The sequence below is a fragment of the Palaemon carinicauda genome, chromosome 22 (genome assembly GCF_036898095.1).
Source record: "Palaemon carinicauda isolate YSFRI2023 chromosome 22, ASM3689809v2, whole genome shotgun sequence".
Classification (NCBI taxonomy): domain Eukaryota; kingdom Metazoa; phylum Arthropoda; class Malacostraca; order Decapoda; family Palaemonidae; genus Palaemon; species Palaemon carinicauda.
In genome coordinates this window covers 14025581-14048582 of record NC_090746.1, presented here as the reverse complement: position 1 = coordinate 14048582, position 23002 = coordinate 14025581, and the positions used below count along the sequence as shown (strand labels likewise).

The 23002-nt window shown below is 45.2% G+C and overlaps 1 protein-coding gene across 1 annotated transcript in view; it reads right to left on the bottom strand.

Annotated features, from left to right (window-relative positions):
* Nucleotides 1-22271, bottom strand: part of LOC137615796 (polyamine-modulated factor 1-like) — a 52486-nt gene extending 30215 nt beyond the window's left edge. The window contains exons 1-2 of the mRNA XM_068345490.1: nucleotides 22065-22271; nucleotides 5650-5887 (exon numbers count right to left, since the gene is read on the bottom strand). Of these exons, the coding sequence (XP_068201591.1) occupies nucleotides 5650-5887; nucleotides 22065-22186 (360 nt within the window). The 5' untranslated portion in view covers nucleotides 22187-22271. The remainder of the gene's footprint in view (nucleotides 1-5649; nucleotides 5888-22064) is intronic.
* Nucleotides 22272-23002: the final 731 nt, after the last annotated feature.

The following is a 23002-nucleotide window of genomic DNA, read 5'->3' as shown; positions in this document are numbered from 1 at the left end:
AAGTAATTTGTATTTTTCCTACTTATACAAAGCTGAGTCTTCTAATAAGAGCATTGCATGGCTTCGCAAAGTTAGAATGGAATTTATCAAGGCACCTACAATTACCTAAAAGGCAGCATGGTAAGTCAGCACGACGCTTAAATTTGACCTCAGGCCTGGGACTTGCAATGTGGTCAAACAGGAAATATAACCTGAAGGACTTGGGTTTTTATACAGAAGTTGGAAAAAGGCTTTTTCCTCGAAAAACTACTCCTTAAGTCGATGTTTTAACACCCCTAGTAAACTACAACAGTGCAGTATAGATGGCTTTGTTTGGCAAGAAACATGGTCCAAACTTCAGATTAAGAAGTCAAAGCAAATCAATAAATTCTTGATCTCACTTAATCAGTAAGATGGTGGGGGGAAATATATGAACCTCAGGTGACTATATAATAATCAATTTTATTATAAAAATTCTACTTATTGCTATGAAATGCACCTCACAGTCATATCACTGCATCCCACATTTAGCATGAGAAGAGTAAAAGAAGGAAAGAGACAAACCAAATAGTGATAACTATTAAAAAAACACACTTTCTCACCTTAACCATGGATAGGTGGTATGAGGGTATTGAAACACACATTTAACATAAATCCCCAGCTGTCACAGATTTTGGGGGTGATCGACCTGCAGTGGGCCAGTAGACTACAAGACACAGTCGGGTCAAGCTAGATATCCAGCTTAGCTCTTCTGCTTCTAACTTTTCTGAACCTGCCCAGGGTCGAGGTCGACCTACAAAACCTATATCAGACAAATTGACAAAAAACAAAGTTTCTGCATAATAATATATAGTGCAATAGTGTTGATATTTGTATAGTTTATTATTGTTGGAAAATGTGGGTGGAAGGTGTGCCTACCACATGCGTGTTCGTAGGTTTGGCCAAGATGTGAATTTTTCTTGCAGTTTTCTTCAATAACAACCACTAGGTAGGTTTCTTTGGAGACGGATATCATCAACTCCCTCCTAATGGAATTAGAAAGTGATGTTGATGACAGTCTGGAAGTTGCTGACATGTTTGAAGACAGCGAGGAGGTGGAGCTTGATGTGGCAGAGTTGGGGAGAGATGTGAGGGAGGAAGATGAGGAGGAGATTAATGGATCTTTGCCTGTTGTAAAAACAAGTACCAGGACAACATCATCTCACCAACCATCAACCTCACATGCTGGCCCACCTGCATCCGAGCAGCTCACCCTGGAGGAGAGGAGGAGTGAACTCCAGCCAGCCAGGGGACTTAAATTTTGTTTATTGACGCAGATATGGTTCAAAGCTGTGATGGTACTCGCTGGAACAAAGACTCTCACTGTCTGCTCCCCCACGTTTACATTGAGGATGGACCCCAGAGGTCCCACTTCTGCCATGTTGGAAGCAAGAAGTGTAAAACATTTTCTTGATCTTTATGGATGACTATATGCTGGTGGAGATTGTCCTCCCTTCCAATGATCAGCTTGCTCTTTTAAGGGGCTGCTACCATCACAAGGGGCCAATGTTGCTCTTAGGAACTTGGACCTGAGAGAGCTCGAGGCTTTCATTGTGATTCTAATCATGTCGGTATTTTGGTCAGACAACCACACGACCACATGTGACATGCAGGACCTCAAAGAGGGCAATCCTCTGTACAGGTGTACCATAAATGAGCGCCATTTTACCGTCAGTGAGCGTTTTACGCTTTGATGATTTGGCTACGCAGGTGAGCTCTGGTCGTCTGTCTGAGATCGTGCCTCAATATTCTCGAAAGATATAGCAACCATTGAAAGGGGTCATCTGTTACACAACGGAGACTCACCATTCGGAAAGGTCCAAAATGAGGGTCCGCTCTGGGATTCTGAGTCTTCGCAACGAACTCGGGGACAAAGTAGTGTTACTTACCCTCCATCTCCTTGGCTAGGCTATGTTGTAGAAAAGACCATGCTCTCTCTGACTCTCCTCATGGAGGCCCAAGCAAGAAGGAAGAATCAACTCAAGAGTCATGATCTCAAGACTGACAAGCAGTAAGAAAATGCTCCTTTCCAAGACCGTAGTACAAGAACCATGCTCCAAAGACGTGGTCTGATTACCGACTGGGAACCAGTAAGCTCAACACTGTATATGGAAAGACAATTCTATCGAGGAGGAAACATTAACTCTTCATCCTAAAGACGAGGCACAAGGCCGTGCGGTAGTCTATCATGCCCGCAACTGAGCCGGGTCTTTCCTCTCCGAAGTACGAAAAGATCTATGCTATCAGAGAGAAAGTGATATCGAGAGATGCAAGGCCTCTTTCCATGACATCAACCTTAGAGGATAGCCCACTTTGCCTGATAGATGGTGAAGGATGACCTAGGGAGGTATCCAGCCATCCTTTTTGCTACTGGTTGTAAAAAGCCTCTCTGAGAGAGGAGATGTTGGACAACCTCCAAGAGCGTAGTCGTAAGAAAGCGAATGATGCGGTATATCTCAATGTGAGGTTGTATGAGAAGGTTGGGAGAAGAGTGAAAAGCTCTCTCGATATCTCTGCGAGGAGGAGCAGAAGGTCTGGGTACTATTCTGTTTGCTACCAGCAAAGAGATATGAAGGCCATCGACCAATCTTGCGATGCCCTTACCTTATTACTGAGTCTCCTAATCAGACAGAAGGGGGGAAACACAGAGATGTCCCGGTTGTCCCACAGATGTTGGAGAGCCTCTAGCATAGGTGCCTGGGTATCCCTTACTGGCTAACAGTACTTCGGAAACTTCTGATTACGAGACGTCATAGACCAACATATCGTCTGAGACACCCCAGTGTCAGGAGTTTGATGGCTAAATGAGGGAGTATCAGCCCCTCGAAGCCAACTATTTGTGTCTGCCTGTTCAGATTGTTTGCCAGGAAGTTTTTCTTGCCCGCACTGAATCAGTCTGAAAAGAGCGATCAAGTTGTCTTACATCCAACTTAGTATTTCTAAGGTTAGTTGGTAAAGAAGCCTTGAAAAAAATACCTTTGTTTGTCTAGGTATTCTACTACCACTTTTATCTATTACGAACACTACTGCAAGTCTAGAAAGGAGTTGTTGAAAGTGATTAAGAGCCTGCCAAACTGCGGTCAACTCTAGGAAAATTGCGTAGCACTGACGATCAGTGTCGTATTATAGCCTGGTGACCATGTGGTGCAACAGGTGAGCCTCCCTTTCTTTTGATGCATCCAACAAGAACATCAAATGCAAGGGAAGTGAGAGAATGTCTAATCCCCAAAGGAGGCTGGTAATCTCTATATCTCACCTCAGATTTCTCTTCTGCTTTGATCCTACCGGACTCAGAAGTCCCACAGATCAATAAACACAGACAAAACAGACTACTTCTATAAAAGGTATGTGCTCAAAGACTTCAGAGGAGTCGTACTCTGAGATGGTAACAGTAACTTCCTGATTATCGTTGTTGACTATTAACCACCCTATAGAATTAAGGAGTATAGACTCAGCAAAACTCCCGCTCCAAGGGGAAGAACTGCCCGAAACGCAAGCGTTCACAGGTAGACCAAATGCCCTGAGTAAAGTCAATCTAGGAAGCCCAGTCTTATGAAAGGGATCTCGGCTCCTTTCACTTTCAGAGCTTGGCCACAAGAGAGGGTATCCCCTTTTGAGGTGTCTCCTGTGGAGGTAAAGTCTGTGATAGGTCCCCTGCAGCAGACAGAAGGTCTGGGAGTGGAACAAATGGTTCGTTACGCACTGTGATGGGTCCCCCGCAGCAGACAGAAGGTCTGGAAGCAGAACAAATGGCTCATTACACACAATCTCAATCGACGACAATTGCCAGATGTTCGTAATCAAGACCTCCTTCTCTCCAGTGAAAGAAATCCCTTAGAAAAATGTCAAATCTTGTCTCGGATCTCTCTGTTTTCTGATCGGATTAACCGAGATAAGCTCTAGATGTTCCCCAGACTTGTATTGAAAAATCACTGAGTCTAAGTACTTCTGATACTTAGACACATGATCTGGATTCTACGGAGGACCTGACAGGGATACTGATGCATTGGAACAGGGTTAAAAACTGCCTGATTCACAGTTTTTATTGGCTGAACCCAAGAGCGTCCTTCGCGAATGAGGGGATGTCAGTAGGTCCTACTGTATATAGAGTGATAACAAGCACTTGCTACTACTCTTCATCAGTGCATGAAGCTGGCAAAGCAATCAGACCTTCATCAGCAGTAGGAGCTCACGGGCGGGAAAAATGTGTGTGCACCAAGAACCTCCACTCCCCCAAAGGAAATAATCTTTCATGAGGCATAGCGTCATGTATCTCTCATCCTCTGAGGAGGGGAGTCCCCGAAGTCTCATCATTTGATGATGACGTGTGTCTGAAGCAGGAACTGAGGAAATGATCTCTGTAGGAGATACAGTTCCATCCATGTCACGCTTACTTAAAGGGGAAACAGGAGCAAGCTGGGCATATGTAAGATGTTCTCTCTTATTCACCGTCACAAGACAGAAGGCAACAGGAGACCCAACAGAACAGTACAAGGATGAAGGAACAGGGCTGGGAGGAGAGGGAGGAGGAAATAGTTTCCTACCCTTCTCAGAAGTCATAGTCAATGATTTTCTTGCCAAATGCAACAAGACTACAGAGGGCAAGGATTGATGATCTACTACATCTTCGTTAGGCTTTTCCTGGACGGAATGGGTCACATCAGGCCCTTCTTCTGGCAAGGCAAGAGAGGAAGACGGCAGAGCAACATAAGACTTGGAAGCTATGGCGGTAGCTTAGGTCATAGAAGCTTCTCTATTGATGGAATGCCCTTCAGTTCGAAGGTAGACCATAAAGTTCTTTGAAACAGGTCCTTTGAAGCATTGTCTTTGGTGATTACGTGGGCTGGCTCACTATGATAAGAAGAGCGGGAAAAACCTCCACCTTACCTGCACCCTACCTCAAGGACAGGTCGGAGTCGTTATCCTTCTTCGGGTTGCTGACTAAGGAAGATGAAGAAGCTGCAGTTCGAATACCAGAGGGCAAGGAGAGCCAGCGAACTTCTTCAATTTCAAGGAAGACTCCAAAGGCAAAGAATCTCACTCAAACTCTTTTTTCTTCTCTTACCACACTGATCAACACGAAGTCGGCCACCCCTTACACTTGTCATGGGGGATGATTGCATGCCGTCATGCCCCATGGAAAAAGGGCACAAAGAATCGGGATCCACATCAGTCCTGTTCATGAACCTGTCGCCCTTGTGGCCAGGTACACCTGGGCCAGTTCCCATGCCAACATACGGATTCTCCATAATCAGTCAACCACAACCACTTTGAAGAGAAAAAAAGAATTGATCAGAAATTGCAACCAAGCTTTGTTAGCACAAAGAATACATCATTACTACTCATTGGCATAAGTCTAAGTGGCTACTCTGTACAGGCCAGGGATGGGTCTTCCCCGCCAACTACCCGTTATTACTGACACCTTATTAAAGGTTCCATCAGCCGAGTTCTATCTTTGCTAAATTTGTACTCCTTTTAAAAGACAAAAGAGTTTGTATTCATGTAGGAACAAATAAGCAAACTACAACTGAACTTTATAGACTTCAAAGGATTAAATATAAATGGTACTAATACTGTATACTCTGCTTTATAGTATCATAAAACAATATAATGTACATGTACTGCACTAACCTTTGCATCATGGGCACGTATATCTGACAAAGGATCACCTGATGGTCTCCATGCTTGTACATCCTTTGGTCCCGTGTGATTCTTGACCAGAATTCTCAACTCCTCTAAAGGCTCTGCTACACTCGTATCAATCAAGTGTTGAAGGTCTTCGTATATAGCATCTCGAACTTTATCAATCAATGAAACCCTGACCGATTCAAGAACGGCTTCATTTTTCGGTATCAAAGATGGGAAGCACCTGTTGAGAAAAATATCTCGTGTTTCACAGATGCAAGTTATAAGTAATTTTTCTTTTCATCCTGTTAAAAAGAGTCGACTGTCTTAAACCTAAAGTACAGTAAGTCTCCTACATAAGAACAATACAGTATACAGTATATTCCAAGAATGAGCTCTATTCTAAAGTTGAAAGGTTCACATGTACAGTATAACTTAATTAGCCTATGCATCCAGCTCACAACTCCTCCATTCCCTATCCTCCATTGTACACAGCCAGCTGATCTCACTATTAGCCTATGTATGTATCAAGTATTCTTATAGCTACTAGTACATAATAAAATTATTTTAAAAAGAAGTTAAATGATTTTGTATTTAACTTTACACATATTTAAATCCTTTTAAATATATTGCATGCACAAGGTCACATCTCTGAAAAGTCTCAAGTTGACAGTTCTTGACTATGTTATTAAATAAGAATTTTCTATCCTTCAACTGCTACCACCTTCACTCATTTAATGAGTCTAGTCCTTATTGGAAGGATCAAAGTAGAGAGAGGGCTGCAAGAAATCTTAGAGAACCAGTTTTTATTGACAAAAATGGATTCAAGACTAAGTTTCATTCAGGCAAAGGCGAAGGAAAAAGAGTGCCACTTAACTTCAAAATGATACACAATTGTAAGACTGAAATATGATAAATTTGTAAGAGAATTTTTATTTTTCCTAGCAGTACAAACCTTGAACTCTTTATATGAGAAAATTACTTTGGCAAAGCTGGACTAGCCATAAGACATTTAATGAAGTAAACAACCCCACTGCTAATTAGCGGGGGAGTAGATTAGCCACCCCACTCACAAACTCACCGGTATTATGACGTCACTTTTCATTGCAGGCAGAACTTACAGGGGATCGGTGAAAGCAGGTCAGTATGAATAAAGAGCTCAAGGTTTGTACAGTTAGGAAAAATACAAATTATTTTCCAAATTTGTCATTTGTTCCAACACAAAACATTTCACTCTTTATATGAGACTCACCATTAGGTGGATGGAAGTCCTCACCAACTGGCTGGTAACTTGACCTGGGATGTGACTGTGCTTCACAAGAGTTTAATAGAGCCACCCTCTCAAATCGTTAACTCGCGCGTGTGCGCGAGAACTGACGGCCTGGGAAATCAGAGTCTGTGTGAGAACTAAGCATTGAGACTTAACCAGGTAAGGATTTTTGGAGTGATAAACACTCCACTTACCTAACCTAGACATTGCCTGATTCCCCCTTGCACAGAGGACTGGGACATAACAAATATATATCACATATCAGGTTACACAAAGGCTATGGTTATTACCTGTAGACGGAGGAGACAGCTTTGCAGAATCCCACAGGAACTGTTCCCAAAGAGAAGGGAAGATGAAGAAAGATGCCAGTCACTCTACCATTCATACCATACTAATCCACGGTAACATCTACCCTCAACTGCCTACCATGTCTTGCAGGTAATGAGCTGTGAAGATCGTCTGACGCTTTCAAACACCCGCTTGAAGAACCTGCACCACATAGTAGTTCTTTTTTAATACTAGGGATGTACTGATGACCCAAACATCATGAGCTCTAGGTCTACGAACTCGTGGAAGATTCTGGATTCAAGGCTTAGTTAATGACCTGACGAATCCAAGAAGAAATGGTATTCTTGGTTGACTCTCTTCTTGACCTTGCCCGTACTCACCAACAAGGCAAAGTAATAGTTGATCTGGGTCATCGGTTACAGAATGAAGTCTCTCAATCCGGAAAGGCCAAAATCTAGCATCCACTAGAGCCGGATTTTAAGTCTCAGCAACAAACCTAGGGACGCAGCCAAGTGTCAACTGGCCCCATCCCCTCGAATGGGCGATGACATTAGAAAGACCATGTAACTCGCTGACTCTCTTAGCAGAGGCCAAGGCGAGGAGGAAGATCATCAAAAGCATGAAGTCACGGTCTGACGACTGATGCAGCAGTTTGTATGGTGCTCCTTTCAGGGTTCATAGTACACGTACTACTTTCCAGGGAGGTGGTCTGACCTCCAACTGAGGGCAAGTGTGCTCGAAACTTAGTATAAGGAGAGACAATTCTGCCAAGGAGGAAATGTTAACTCTTTTCAGTTTAAAGGCTGAGGCTCAAGGCTGAGCAGTAATGTTTCACTCTGCTATCACTGTTATAGTGGCGTCAAGAGGAGCAATACCACTTCCACGATACCAACTACAAAAGATTGACCACCTCGCCTGGCAGATGGCGAAAGATGAGTCCTGGAGGTATCCAGACATCCTTTTTGCCACTACCTGCGAAAAGCCTTTCTTCGAGAGGAGATGCTGGATAACCTCCAGACGTGAAGTTGTAGCAAAGACACTGCCTTAAGGTATGATCTTTGCCTGTAGTTGTTTGAGTAGATCGGGAAGTGGAGGGAGCTCCCTTGGCACCTCTGTGAGCAGAAGTAGAAGGTCTAGAAACCCTAATATCATAGATATTAGGGTCATCTACAGATCTTGCAATGACCTTACTTTGTTCAGAAGCCTCCTTACTAGGCAGAAGGGGGAGAATGCATAGATGTCTAGGTTGTCCCAATGATGTTGGAAAGCATCTTTCCAAAAGGCTTGGGGATCCGTTATTGGTAAGCAATACACTGGAGGTTTTCAGTTTAGAGACGTTGCGAACGGGTCTATTGTCGGCAAACCCCACAAAGTCAAGACTTTATTGGCTATCTGATGATTCAAAGACCACTCGGAGCCAACTGAGTCTCCCTGCTCAGATTGTCTGTCAGGATGCTTTTCTTGCCTGGAATGAAATGGGCTGGCAGGACTACTGAGCAGTCTTCTGTCCATCTCATTATTTCTACAGCTCGATGGTATAGCTGCTATGATAAGGTACTTCCTTGCTTCTCTAATTGTTTAAATATGCCCCTACCATGGTGTTGCCGCTCATCAACACTGCTTGAAAGCCAGATAGACTGTTCTCATTTTCAAGAGGTTTATGCTGCTCGGAATCTAACCACAGTCCGGAGGCAATGTTGCAACATACTAGCCTCCAACCTTTTTTTTGATGCATCTGTGAAGAGCATCAATTCCAGGGGAAGAGAGAAAAAATCTACTCCCCAGAGAAGGTTGGTGTCTAGCACCCACCAACTCAGGTCTCTCTCTTTCTCTGGCCCCACCAGAACCTGATGATTCAGGGGGTCATTGTACTGAGATCAAAAGGTCTTCAGCTGCCCCTGGGGAGAGCATGTGCAAAGACAGCCATTGGGTGCCATATGCTTCAAAGAGACCAGGTGCCACAACAACGGAAGTCATCGATGGACTGGCAGAAAGTCTTGCATTAAAAAGGGGTGCATTGCCTATTTTAGACTTTCTATTCTGCTTTTGGACAGAAAGACTTTGCCTAGTTCTGTGTCTATTAACATCCCGAGATATACCAGTTTCTGAGATAGTAGCAGAGAGGACTTCTCTCAATTTACCACGATCCTCAGATCGCGACAAAACTTAAATAGTCTGTTCCGGTGTAGAAGTAAAGTAACTGCACTAAGTCTGCTAAAATTAGCCAATTGTCTAGGTAACGTAATAGAAGAATGCCGATCTTGTGAACCTTGGTCAACACTAGGGGGAAAATCCTCGTGAATACCAGGGGGTCTGTGGACAGCACCTTGAACTGTTATGTTCTTTTGTTCAGGACAAATCTTAGGTACTTCACTGAGGATGGATGGATTGGGATCTGGAAGTACACTTTTTTCAGATCCAGTGTTATCACGAAGGCCTTTAGTGTGATGGCCTGTCTGACCGTTTCTACTATCTCCATCTAGAAAGGAGTTTATTGTACAAACTCATTGAAGGCTGAGAGGTCGATAATTGGCTTGCAGCCTTCAGATGCCTTTTCTACAAGAAAGAGTAGACTGTAAAAGCCTAGAGACCTGTCTACTATTATCATTATTATAATTATTACTAGCTAAGCTACAACCCTAGTTGGAAAAGCAAGATGCTATAAGCTAAGGGCTCAAACAGGGAAAAATAGTCGGGTGAGGAAAGGAAATAACGAAATAAATAAACTACATAGAAGTAATTATCAATTAAAATGAAATATATAAAAAAAATAACATTAAAATAAATCTTTCATATATAAACTATTAAAACTTCAAAAAACAAGAAGAAAAAATACAATAGAGAACAGTGTGCCCGAGTGCACCCTCAAGAGAACTCTAATCCAAGTTGTGAAAAAATCAATCCTATCGTTAGGGAAAATACAACTTAATTTTTTGTTTTTATTAGATATATGTGTTCTCTGTTATATTTTTGGTCCTTCCCATTGTCTAACGACAATTTTTTACCGCAGCACGCCGTACTCTCTGTAGGGTTTGGAGAGAGCAATGAGGACCCTGGAACCTGGAAATATATACACAATGGCCATTAGGATATTAACAAAGCCCTATTAATACACTTTGAGACAAATGGAATTGAGTTTGTCAAGTTGTGAATGATGAGAAAGTAACTGTTATTGACTGCAGCATCAAGTATACAGTATCAATAATTATCATGTTTCATCCTAGATCTTGCGGTTGCAAAGGTCAGCGTACATGTCTTGTACGTGAAAAGGAGTTTGGAGCTCTGAACCTCACTGATTCTTGGCTCTCTAAAGACAACAAGGTACTGACAGCCCCCTTTACCCAGAAGGGAAACAGAGTATCCGTCTAGTACTGCTAATAACAATTATGAATGTGGTTGATGGCCTGTTACCAGTGTGTAGTGGTCTGTGATGCTGCTTTGTATTATCATATTGCTTGTGAATTGTAAGTCCCATCAAGTGTTTGACTGAATAACACCACAACCAATGTATTATAAGGCCATTGGCGATTGCTCGTGTTCGACAGTCAACACCGTAAAGTTAATAAATATGACAAATTCGAAGATAATTTGTATTTTTCCTAACCATACAAACCTTAGCTATTTACATTGGGTTTACCTTTTAGCGCAGCTGAAATGGCGACCCATTAGAATTTAACGAGGGTGTATTACCCCCGCGCTAGTTAGCGGGGGGGTAGGGGAGTGGTAGCTAGCTACCCCTCCCCCCCTCACACAGATGAAGGCTCACTTTCACTTAGAGGTAGGACTTGTCTTGGGGGACAGGGCTGGCGGGCAAATATGTGTAAATAGCTAAGGTTTGTATGGTTAGGAAAAATACAAATTATCTTCGAATTTGTTATTTGTTCCGTAACCGAAATACAAACCACGCTATTTACATTGGGTGACTTACCCATTAGGTAGGGTGGAAAGTCCCCAGCCATACTGGCTTTGGCTTTACCCGGGGACTCAGAATCCGAGTGAGTCGCACTCGAGAAAAGGAGTCCCTGCACCTCACAAGTTCCTTGCTCCGCAAGGAACCGTGTGGCCTACATAAGCTTGTGTGTGAAGGAAGAAGTGTGACCCGTCCTAGGCAGTTGACCTGGAGTTCCAGAAGGAACTCTGGGTTAGGACGTTCCCAATACCACCTCGTCAGGGTATGGGGGACGCGACAGTATTGACTCAATACTCGGAACACAAGGAAGCATGGTTTACCGGCAGAGGTTCGAGGTCAGCTATGCAGAGACCAGGATGCTGCCTCCCCATAGAGGGGATGATGAAGAAAGAAATAAGGGCCAGACATACTTCTTTCGTTCATGCAGACTAAAACCTGATAACAATGCCCTCAACCTTCTGCTACCTGTCCAAAAAGGAGCCTGAGGTTAGACCAGCTGTTGTGTAGCCACCACAGAGCGATAGAAAACGTATCGAGACTCCTGTGGGTCACGCCCTGCAGGAAGCGGGCTGCGAAGGTCATTAGACGCTTCCAGACTCCAGCTTGTAGCACCTGCGTCACAGAGTAGTATTACTCGAAGGTGAGGGACGTTGCGATGTATCCAACATCGTGCTGTAGGGCGACGTGACGGGGGAGGGTCTGGAGACAGGTCGAGATGAATGTCCTTGAGTCCGGGATGAAGAGGTATACTGGTGACTCTCCCTCGTGTCCTCCTTGTGCTCCCAAATCGGCTGCAACTGAGGACAAACTGCAGCTGTTCCCAAAGCTAACCTCTCGATTCCTTTACTGGCAAGAAAGAGAAGGTCTTGGGACATCAGATACAGAATGGAGACTCAAAATCTTGAAGGAATTGGACCGAAGGGCCGGGACCCCCAGATTCTGAGTCTAGCCAACAACTCAGGAGCGAACCTGAATGTTGCCTTCCCCTCTTCCTTAGAAAGGGCGGAGTCGTACGAGACCAAGAAGATTGCTTACACACTGGCCGTGGCCAGAGTGAGCAGGAGACCCAAGGCGTTATACAATCCGAGGCCTGTCATAAAGGGTCTTGAGAAGATCTCTTAAAGGACTAAAAGTCCGAGCCATGCTCCAAGTTGGAGGTCTTCCTCCGACTAGGGCAGGGACGATCGTAGCTTCGCATGAGCGAGGAAAGATCCAGCGGGCAGGAAAAAGTTATTCCTTTAAGCCTGAAGGTCAGGGAAAGGCTGAGCGACAGGCTTCATTGCCGAGAGCGGAAAGGAGTTTCCTCCCGCCGAAAGGCAATAAGACCGTTATTGCTGGAGAAGAGGCCTCAAGGGAAGAGGTATATCTCCCATGGCACCAACCACCGAAGACTCTTCACTTTGCCTGGAAGACCCCTGCGGGTGACTATCGCAGATGACGCGACCTCCGTACCGCGACTGTAGCGGGTTGTCTCTTCTTGAGGAGGCGGCGTAGTGTCTCCAGGCATGAAGCCGAAGCGACGCCCCGGTTCGGGAGAGATGTCGCAGTGTGGTTGTTTGAGTAGTCTGCGCTGTGGGAGAAGCTCTCCCGGGAGTTCCGTCAGGGGAAGCAGAGGGTCCAGAAACCGTTCTGCGCATAGTCCCAGTGGAGCTCTCCCATTGAAAGGTTGACAGACAACTTGGTCTTGTTGAGACCCATTGTCCACAGACAAAAAGGAGGGAAGACGCAGGCGTCGAAGTTGTCCCACCATCACCGGAATGCATCTTGCCAGAGTCTCGGGGTCTGAGACTGGGGGGAAGAACAGCGGAAGCTTGAGGTTCCAAGCTGTCGCGATCAGGTCCCCCAGACCAGGACTTGCTGGTTACTCAAGGTCAAAGACCCCCAGGTACACTCTCTCTACGAGGCTCTGCTCGGATAGTCGGAGAGAACATTCCTCTGCCTGGAATGAGAGAGCCGATGGTGGTATTGAGAGAATCTCAAACATCCCGGTATCTCTACTGCAAGATGTAAAGGTGTGAAAATGCGTCCCCTGCTGTTTAGAACACGCCAGAATCATGAAGTCGACGCGCACGGGGCGACTCGGCAGGAGCTGTAGGATCTGTAGAGGGGCCAGACTACGGCCCCTAAGCCTGCCTGAATGATGGAGAGGTATCCTTCAGGTCTTGACCATAGGCCTGGACCGGAACATCCCCCCCCCCCCCTTCCTTTGACGGGTCCGAGAACAGCATCAAGAATGTGGGGAAAGGACGAGAATATCCACTACCATCAAGAGGTTCCATAGGTCAACACCCATTGCAGGTCTAATAGTTCCGCTGGTCCCATAGGGGCCAGGAAGTCCGGTTAAACGTTGCCTGAAACCACCGGAACTTGGACCGCCCCACATGGAACTTATCCTGAGGCGACCGTTCGGACTATAGACGGGTCAATGAGGAAAGGAGAACTAGGAAACGTTCCAAGGTAGGGCTGAAAGCTCTGCTTGACTGAGAACAGGTACTGCGACTCTCCTCAGTCTTGCCACAGTCAACTGAAAGGAAGGCTCGGAGGATGTGGCAACAGAATCTGGTGTCCCCAGGTGGTCACCCATCCAAGTACCGACCAGAACCGAAGTTGCTTAACCTCGCTGGATGGACGAGAAGCGGGGTTTCCAATGTGGTAAGGCCGTTGACTCAATATCATGGCCAGATACTCCAGATGTTGAGGCAGAAGAAGAGAAGGCTCCAAGCAAAATACCATGAACCCAGACTCATGGTAAGCATCCGGAAGCTTGTCCCGGTGCTGGAGGAGGTCGAACCCGAGCCTACCAGAGTTGACCAGCCCTCCAAAAAGCAGAGGAGGCGGAAGCCTGCACCTGAGCGGCCATGAGGAAAGTAGGGAGAGTTCTCTGGGGAAACAAACCTGCTATGCCACGGCGGGATAGCCACACTGCATCATAAGCAGGAATACTTGCAGACTAGGCTGAATTCGACGAGCTCCCTGGAAGATGGATGGAATGGAAACTGAAAGTACCCGTCCTTCCGATCCAGGGTTTAAGGAGTCCTGTCGCCTCGTTACCAGTCTGATCGATTCTGCTGTTCTACGCTGGCCGAAGTTTGTTTGACAAACTTGATCAGGGCTGAGAGGTCGACTACGGAACTCCCCTCTCAGATCCTTCGTTACAAGAAAGGATCGACTGAAGAGGCCGGGGGTGAAGCCGTCGATGATCCTATGGAGGACCTTCGCCTAAGGTATGGATCATTCTGCCCAACCGGGCAACTCTTGCCGACGCTATGGCATAGAGGTTCAGAGACACTGAATTCGCTGACAGAGACGGCAGGCGCGATATCCTTGGCTGATCACAGAGATTGTGCGGGAATGGGCATCAGGAAGCTGTCATCCGGATGAGTAACCTTAAGCATCCTCCCAGCGAGAAACCTGCAATCCTAGAGTTCGTGAACTCTGCCGCTCCTTTTAGGACTATGTCCCCCCGGGGGAGCCTCCCGTGCCATCTGTTCCTGACAAGAGGAAACTGCAATTGGACACCTTGTCCCAGTTGTCGTAGCCGATAACTTAGGCCGACGTGGTTGAAAGAAAAGGGCGCTGGAGCCCTGCAGAGTCTGGAAGAAAGCGCCATGGAGGAGTGAAAACGGAAGTCGATTTCCTCCGCACAGCTGCTGTCTAAGTCTCTGTCCTTGGGCACAAACAAACTCTTCTCAAGGATGGAAGGGTGTCTGAGGTTGTCGACCTCCACAGATGAGACACCCGAAGGAAGCCCTCAGTCAGCGCGTCCAGATGGTACAACATCGAGCTTGTCCGCAAGTTAGATACTTAACGACGAAAGGCCAAGGTGCCTCAGCCCGAGAGTAGGAAAGTACCCATGATCTTCCTGTAGCTTCCTTGAACCAAACCTCGGGCCGTAACCGAGGAGGGAAAGGACCTGGTAAGCCCCCAGAGGAAGGGGTAAGCAGTCACCCCTTGGCTGATAGAGAAATCTCGAACGGAAAGCCTCCCGCCAAAAATTCTTCCAGGGAATGACGGGGAAGGGCTAACCCAGGTTCTGGAAAGAGGAGTGTTGCTCAGACCTCCCTGAAGTTTCTTCTTATTCTTGCAAGTGCCATGCTCTGCGTTTACGGGGTGAGGCCGTGTTCTGGAAATACGCTCCAGAAGAACTCGCCAGGCTGGCCATGCTGCGAAAACCCCAATGGGAATCGTGGTCGCAATCGCCCTGGAGCTCGCACGATGGTAATTCAAAGATTTGCGCGTGGGCGAACGTGGAAGCGCCCATGCGCGGTCACGCAAACGAAGGTGAGCGAAGGAGCGCAGAAGGAGGGCAAGCGTGGTAGGAAGGGCGAGAGCTAGTGGTCGGCGAGCGATAACCCATAGACGAGCAATGGATACTGCAAGAATTAAGCCGATGTTCGTGCGAAGAAACACTGTAGGTTCGAGCGATGGAACACCGTCGGTTCGCGCGATGGAATACTGTTGGTTCGCGCGCGGGCGAACATTGGAGAGCATGTGCGCGGACGCGCATGAGCGTAGACGTGCAGGCACGTGGGCGTGTGGGCGCGCAGGCGAATGATCGCGTGGGCGCGCAGGCAAGTGGTCGCGCGGGAGAGCGGTCGCGCAGGCGAACAGTCGCGAGGGTGGGCAGGTGAATGGGCGCGAGTCCGAGGCGGCGAACGCAAGCGTTAGCGCGATGGCGAGGAAACGCACTGCCGCGTGGGCGAGGAAGACCGCTGGCGATATGGATCAACAGACGATCGGTGTTGAGCTGGTGAGCGCTAACGCGCAGGTTGGCAATGGCGCGTTGGAGAGCGATGGCGAGCAGCATGCGCAGGTGAGCGATCGCGCGATGGCGAGCGATGGAGAGCAGCATGCGCAGGTGAGCGATCGCGCGATGGCGAGCAGCATGAGCAGGTGGGCGATCGCGCGATGGCGAGCAGCATGCGCAGGTGGGCGATCGCACGATGGCGAGCAGCATCTGTAGGTGGGCGATCACGCGCTGGCGAGCAGCATCCGCAGGTGGGCGATCGCGCGATGGCGAGCAGCATGCGCAGGTGGGCGATCGCGCGGCGGCGAGCAGCATGCGCAGGTGGGCGATGGTGAGCTAGTAGCTGGCGAACCATGTTCCTTCAGAAGCGGGCGATCCGGAGATTGCCGAGAGACAGGTGATCCCTGACGTGTAGAACGCTGTTGAATAGGCGATACTAAAATCGCCTGTGCGCGCTGGCGAGCAGGTGAACGCTGGCGAGCTGAAGATCGCTGGCGAGCAGAAGGCAACGCATGGAAGCTTGCGCATAGAAGAAGAGTCCTTGACCCAGACCTGAACCGAAGTTCTAGATCGCGAGGACGAACGTGGGCGCACAGGGCGCGTAACAGGAACCAACCGGAACAGCAGGGATGATCATCATGAGAGCGCTGACGAACAGGAGAGCGCTGGCGAAAGGAGAGCACTAGCGGTCAGGAAGCGCTGATGAGCAGGAGAGCGCCTGTGCGCTAACACTGAGCAGGAGCAGGAGAGAACACAGCAGAAGGGCGCGCAGGGGAACCCTGACACGCAAGGGAAGAACCCCCGTGGGAGGCAACACTTTGCCCCGAAGGGAACGTTGTCCGTCGGGAGACAGATGTCCATCGAAAGACCGTTGCCTGTCTGCCGGGAGACTGATGTCCGTTGGAAGACCGTTGTCCGTCGGGAAGACCGTTGCCCGTCGGAAGACGAGATCAGACTGCTGTCCATGTGCACCAAGGCGGAAGATCAAGAAGAAGGAGTTGTAGGCTGCAAGAGGAGATTCAAAAAGGCGCCTCTTAGCACCCTAATAGGGAGATGAGAGGCCCTTACCACGAGGCGGACGGTGGGCCTTACGGCGAAGGAGCCCAACAGCAACAGCAGCAGAAGAATCCTCCGAAGAGGAGTCTCTATGAGTGTACTCTCTCGCGAACGAAAGAGAAACACTTCGTAGAAGAGACTGGTCAGCCAGTGACCTAAAAGGAGCAATCCTCCGAAGAGGGGCTCCTGCAGTTGCCCAGCCCCTTGAGCGAAACTGCAGGTGTGACCACTCAGCACCAAGAGCATAGTTGCACGAAAAAAAAAAGGCAAGAGAAGAACCCCCCAAAAGGGGAAAAACTCAAGCCTGGACAGGAAAAACTTCCCTCGGAAGGAAAGTTACCCGCCCAAGGAGGCAAGCCTCCTGAGAGTTTTAAAATGAACTGGAGAGCTGTCCGTCGTCACGGGAGTACTTCCAGTAGAAGGAGACACGCCCCTGACGAAAATCCAAGGGGGGAGGCAGCAACAGCCGAATCCCCAGGCCTCAACAAGACAGCTCACACCGTTGCCATATTACAGAAACGAACTAGATCGGTAACTGTAAAAAAATAAAACAAAAATCATTAGTACACATTCATTCCCCCGGGAAGGCTCCGAAGAGGAATCAAGAGGGAAAGGAAACAAGAATTACACAACAGGCACGTGCCCTCACAACCACTTACACTTACGGAAGGAGAGCTGTAACCAAAACAGAATTATAACAATTATAATTATGAAACTGTGTAATTATGTAATTTAAAAATGAATGAACACTAAAGAAAGAACGAAAACCTCGAAAGGAATCGTTCTACAAGCTGAAAAAAAAACAACTACAATTAGATTCATAAACTAATTGAGACAAACGTACGGCGTAGCAACCCCCCCCCCCCCACACGGAAAGGAAGCTACAAGGGCGTAGTAACACGTAGTAAAAGGGTGAACGACCTCAAGAGAGAGAGAGAGAGAAAGACTTAAGTCAAACTCGATCGCCACCCATAAAATTACGCCGTGGTGGCCTAACTGCCGAGGACTCCACGTAGATATCGTACACTACACACACAACTCTGAAAAGGAAACTTACAGATTTCTACTCTCAAATATATATACAAACATGAAAACATGTTTACATATATATTTAGTAAAAGAAAAGTAAGCGATTAAGTAAAGACAAAACAAACAAGGGCTGCCAAGAGAGGACCAAGACAGAGACGTCTGTCACAGTCCGAGCCAAAAGTGAAAGTGAGCATTCATCTGTGTGTGAGGGGGGGAAGGGGTAGCTAGCTACCACTCCCCTACCCCCCCCCCCCCCCCCGCTAACTAGCGCGGGGGTAATACACCCTCGTTAAATTCTAATGGCTCGCCATTTCAGCTGCGCTAAAAGGTAAACCCAATGTAAATAGCGTGGTTTGTATTTCGGTTACGGAACAAATTTTGTTTCGATGTGCGAAGTAACGAGGAAGAATCTTGCCATATGAGTGTGTCATAAACATTAATACAGTAGTTAACAGGAGCTATTGAAATGACATATCTGGTCGGAGGCCCAAGAAGTGAATTCAGATGTTACGAGTAGAGTGACTGTGTTCGAGTTTAGTCTGAATTGTTTCAGACTTATTCCAAACCCCTTCCAAGAATGAGAGATTTAGGCTCTACTGTTGTTGACAAAATTTTCGAGACATTGTTATTGTGGGCCCGCAGAGACCTACACGGCATCGTATGCGGCCGTACCGTTCAAAATTTGATAAATTTAAGTGACTTTGCAGCTTAGTGGTGAACTGGATATTGAAGGGACAGTATTGATTCAGGGAAAATTATTGTAGTAGTATTTTCACAGATTTATATTTTCTTATGGGTGGTTGGTTTGAGACGGCTTAGGAAACTTGAGTGTCTAGCATGTGAATATTTTTTTTATTTTTATTCAAAATTTAACTTGTTACCCTGATACTGAAGTGTAAAGGAATACTAATTTTGCCTTTAATTGATTATTTTAATTGACAACACAATGTTAATGTATTCCTAACAGTTTTTAGTTTCATTTTCAAATAAATATTTTTCTTGTTTTTATAGTCTGAATTTAATAACAGAACCTTTCCTCATGGTGTCCTTTCCTCAGCCACTGTTTTTTAATCTTTCAAATAAGTTAGTTATCATAATTTTTTCCTCCCACACTATTCTGTTGTCTGATTTAAAAAATCATAATGTGCATTTCACCTAATGTTCTGACCCTTACTTGAGCTTGAAACCATTTTACCTAAAGGATATAGAGCTACATACAATATTCTACTGATTTTCCAGAAATGAATCAGTGGTCAAGCTACCTGTTAATTCAGCACGTTAAATGAAAGGGAAGATAAAAAGCAAGATTCTAGCTGGGTTCCCTTGCCCAGTTTAAAAAAAAAAAAGGAGGGGGGGGGGGCAGAACTCCGTACGCTGGATCTGTTACTTAGGTTTTTGGGTATTCCACCGTTGTATATTTGTTGTGTAGTGAACGTCGGGTTGTGGTCGGCATTCGGACACTAGGGAGTTCGGGTGCTACTTCTGGCCACAGTCCGCAAACCACTACAAAGTCAGTGAAAGACCATGGTACAGAGGCTATGTCACTACCCAAAACCAGAGAACAACGGTTTAATTTTGGAGTGTCCTTCTTCTAGAAGAGCTGCTTAGCATAGCTAAAGAGTCTCTTCTACCCTTACCAAGAGGAAAATAGCCACTGAACAATTACAGTGCCGTAGTTAACCCTTGGAGGAAAGATGAACTGTTTGGTAATCTCAGTGCTGTCAGGTGTATGGGGACAGAGATGAATCTGTAAAGAATAGGCCAGATTATTCGGTATATGTGTAGGCAAAGGGTAAATGAGCCGTAACTAGAGAGAAGATTCCAATGTAGTACTGTCTGGCCAGTCAAAGGACCCAATGAATCTCTAGCGGTAGTATCTGAATGGGTGGCTGCTGCATTGGCCAACCTACTACCCTACTAGGACCTCTTGGAGAGCATCCTTTTCTAATATGGTCTGGACTTTGGCCTGAAGGACCTGTTCTTTCATGGATCCCTTCGCGCGAGAATGTTACATTACTGGATGTCGAGTCAATAGAGGGAGAGATAATGAATGGGATGTAGTAGCCTCGCGTAGGACGAAGACCGATCAAATTTCCGCCCCATGCGTCATTCTCCTATGCCATAGCGGGAGCGATGTCCTGCTCCCTCTTCCTTGAGGTTGTTTCTGCTGAAAGGGCTGCTTAGGACCTTGCATCTTAAAAGCTGGATTTTTGGAGGCATTGGAGCCTCTTTTATGACCCTGACAATTTTGTATTCTAGTTACGGAACAAATCATGGTTAGCAGAAGCTGAGGCCAAAACAGTTGAGCATGCGCAAGACTCTCTTAAGTCGAAGACCTTCGGAGGATGTCTGCTCCCTTAGTGTGCCCAACCGTAAGACCACTTGCTACCTTGCCATGGTCAGGAAACCTGTGAGCCCAAAGGAAGGTAGCTCTGAAAGAAAAAGGGCTTCTTAAACTTTAAGCCAGTTGCTTTTAATTGTAAACCGGTTAAAAGGTTTTAACGAGAGAGGAAGACTACGTCTTTACCGAGCCGGAATAAAAAGTGATAGTGTTTACTAGTGGTAGTGTGACCAGGGTGGTGGGTTACCCTTGCTACCTCCTCTCCCGCTGACTAGCGGAGGGTAGTTACACCTCGCAAAACTTTAACAGCTGGTTTTAGTTATCGCCAAAATAATACTCCTACATAAAGAGCGTAAGGTTTGTATCTAGTGTCGGAACAAATGAAAGTTTTTAAAGTTAAGGCCAGTTTGTATCTACAGTCAGTCCTCACTCTATGCAAGGGTTAGGTAACAGAGACAGGTGCAAAGAACGAAAATCCGTGAATGCTTGCTGCCCTAGGGTGGGATAACTCCTAACCCTACCAACTCACTGCCAATTTTTTAAAATGATTTCTGGCCGAAATCCATAGTATTTAAGTTATGAGGGTCGACTACCATAACTTAAAGGCTATTGCTTGGCGCTAGGTATCATCATCAATTACGCTCAAAACATCTTAAAATATACCGTGTACCAGTCTACTTGTAAGATATTCAAATAAACTTTTGTATACCTTGTTGTTTCAGCTAGTCATCGTAATGAAAAACAAGTCATCATAATAAAAAACAGTTACTGTAATCAAAACCGAGTAATTGCAATGAAAAACACTGTCAAAACACTAGAGCTTTTGTTTCCAAGGAGTTATGGATACATAGAAAATGTGATTTTCCACCCGATTTTCTATGGAGTCGTTCATAGCAGTGTTCATCGTATTACAAATACAGTACCTCCTTACTTAATAGAGCTAAAGATTTATTAGTTTTTGCCTTGCCGTAGCTCGCTTAATTCATGATTAAGTATTATATTATTGCTCCTATGTTCTGGCAAGCGGAACATGTTTTGCTACATGCGTTAGCCATGTAGGCCAATATCTCGGTATTAATTACCAATTATACAAACTTATCATAGGGCTGAGTTGTAGCTTCATGCTCAAGCCTCTGTTCAAACATGGTCTTGGCTTCAATTTCCCATTATCAGAATGAATATATCAAACATACATTTGCGACAAGAACGAGTGTCATTTTCGAAGAGCGTAATTTTTTTCTATAAGAAAAAGTAGTTTTATTCCTAGGTTACATTGCCCTATAATACACTACAATAATACTGAATGCCATCTAACTTCCCCACTTAACCTAACCTATAAGCCGTGTCCTTAACTACTTAACTAAGGAAGGGGTGGCTAACAGCCCCCTGCAACCCCCTTAGACTGATGAATTCTTAGCAATACGGTTGAAAATACGGGAGTTATGGAGCATGGCCGTCATCATACATACACCCTGGTTATTATGTTCGAACAGAGCGTAATATTTACTATGAGAAAAAGTAGTATTCTTCCTAGGTTACATTGCCCTGTAATACATTACAATAATATCGTTTCAGCCAGTAGTATGTTTGATTCAAAATAGTGTTTCTAGCAAAGATCTGTTCCATTATGAGTTTCAATGTTCTAACTAACATTGCACTTTTCTAAAATAAAACTGTACTGTACATTGCTTAGCCTAAAATAACATATAGTTGACAACATGTAGGATACGATAAATTATCAGAGAATAACCTAAATAATACGTAGAATAGCAACTCATACTTAGCATAAACAGATGCTTTATGTCCACCTAAAATTTTTTCCACGCTGCTGTTAACTGATTCCTTCAAGGATCTTAACCTTGATCCTTCTGCAGGGTCGACCTTAAGTCCTTTATCTCCCATGTCGAGTAAAACTTAGGGAGAACAAGAAAAGTTGAAAGTTCAATCTCGAACTGTCGAGACTCGAGCGGGGAAAATTCAAAGTAATTGTTGTAGTAGTTACTTGGTAGGAATTAGACTTTGTAACGACCCCCCAATACTGCATTTCAGTTGATCTTTAATTATATTTCTTCTCTTCACCATCTAATCTATTATATATTTTGTAATTATAATTATATATTTTGCAATAAATTAAAACGCTTTATAACTATTCATGATTTCTTCTTAGGAATTGGGTAACTCAGATGTATCAAAATTAAATTTGATCTTTTATCGTCATCTTTAACCTCATCAGTGAACTCTTCAAATAAATTATATTTTGAATGGGAGAAATTCGATAGCTAGATAACATATATATATATATATATATATATATATATATATATATATATATATATATATATATATATATATATATATATATATATATATGTGTGTGTGTGTGTGTGTGTGTGTGTGTGTGTGTGTATTTATATTCATTGGCGAATTTTGTACAATAATTTCAATTATAATTTGACTATTCTTGTTACAGCTTTAAAAAGTGACAAATTATTGCGAGAAATTATAGGTAGGCCTAGTTCGTTAATGCCAGCAAAAGATATTTGTGCAAGGGTTGGTTAAATATAAAGCATAGACCTACAGACTGAGATTGTAAAGATTAATTCAGCATATGATATTTTGTATATTGGATCACTTTTTCGTTCAAAGAACACAACGAAATGAAATACATAATTTCACACAAATATAATATATCAATTTGATAGGTGAGGAATGGTTAAA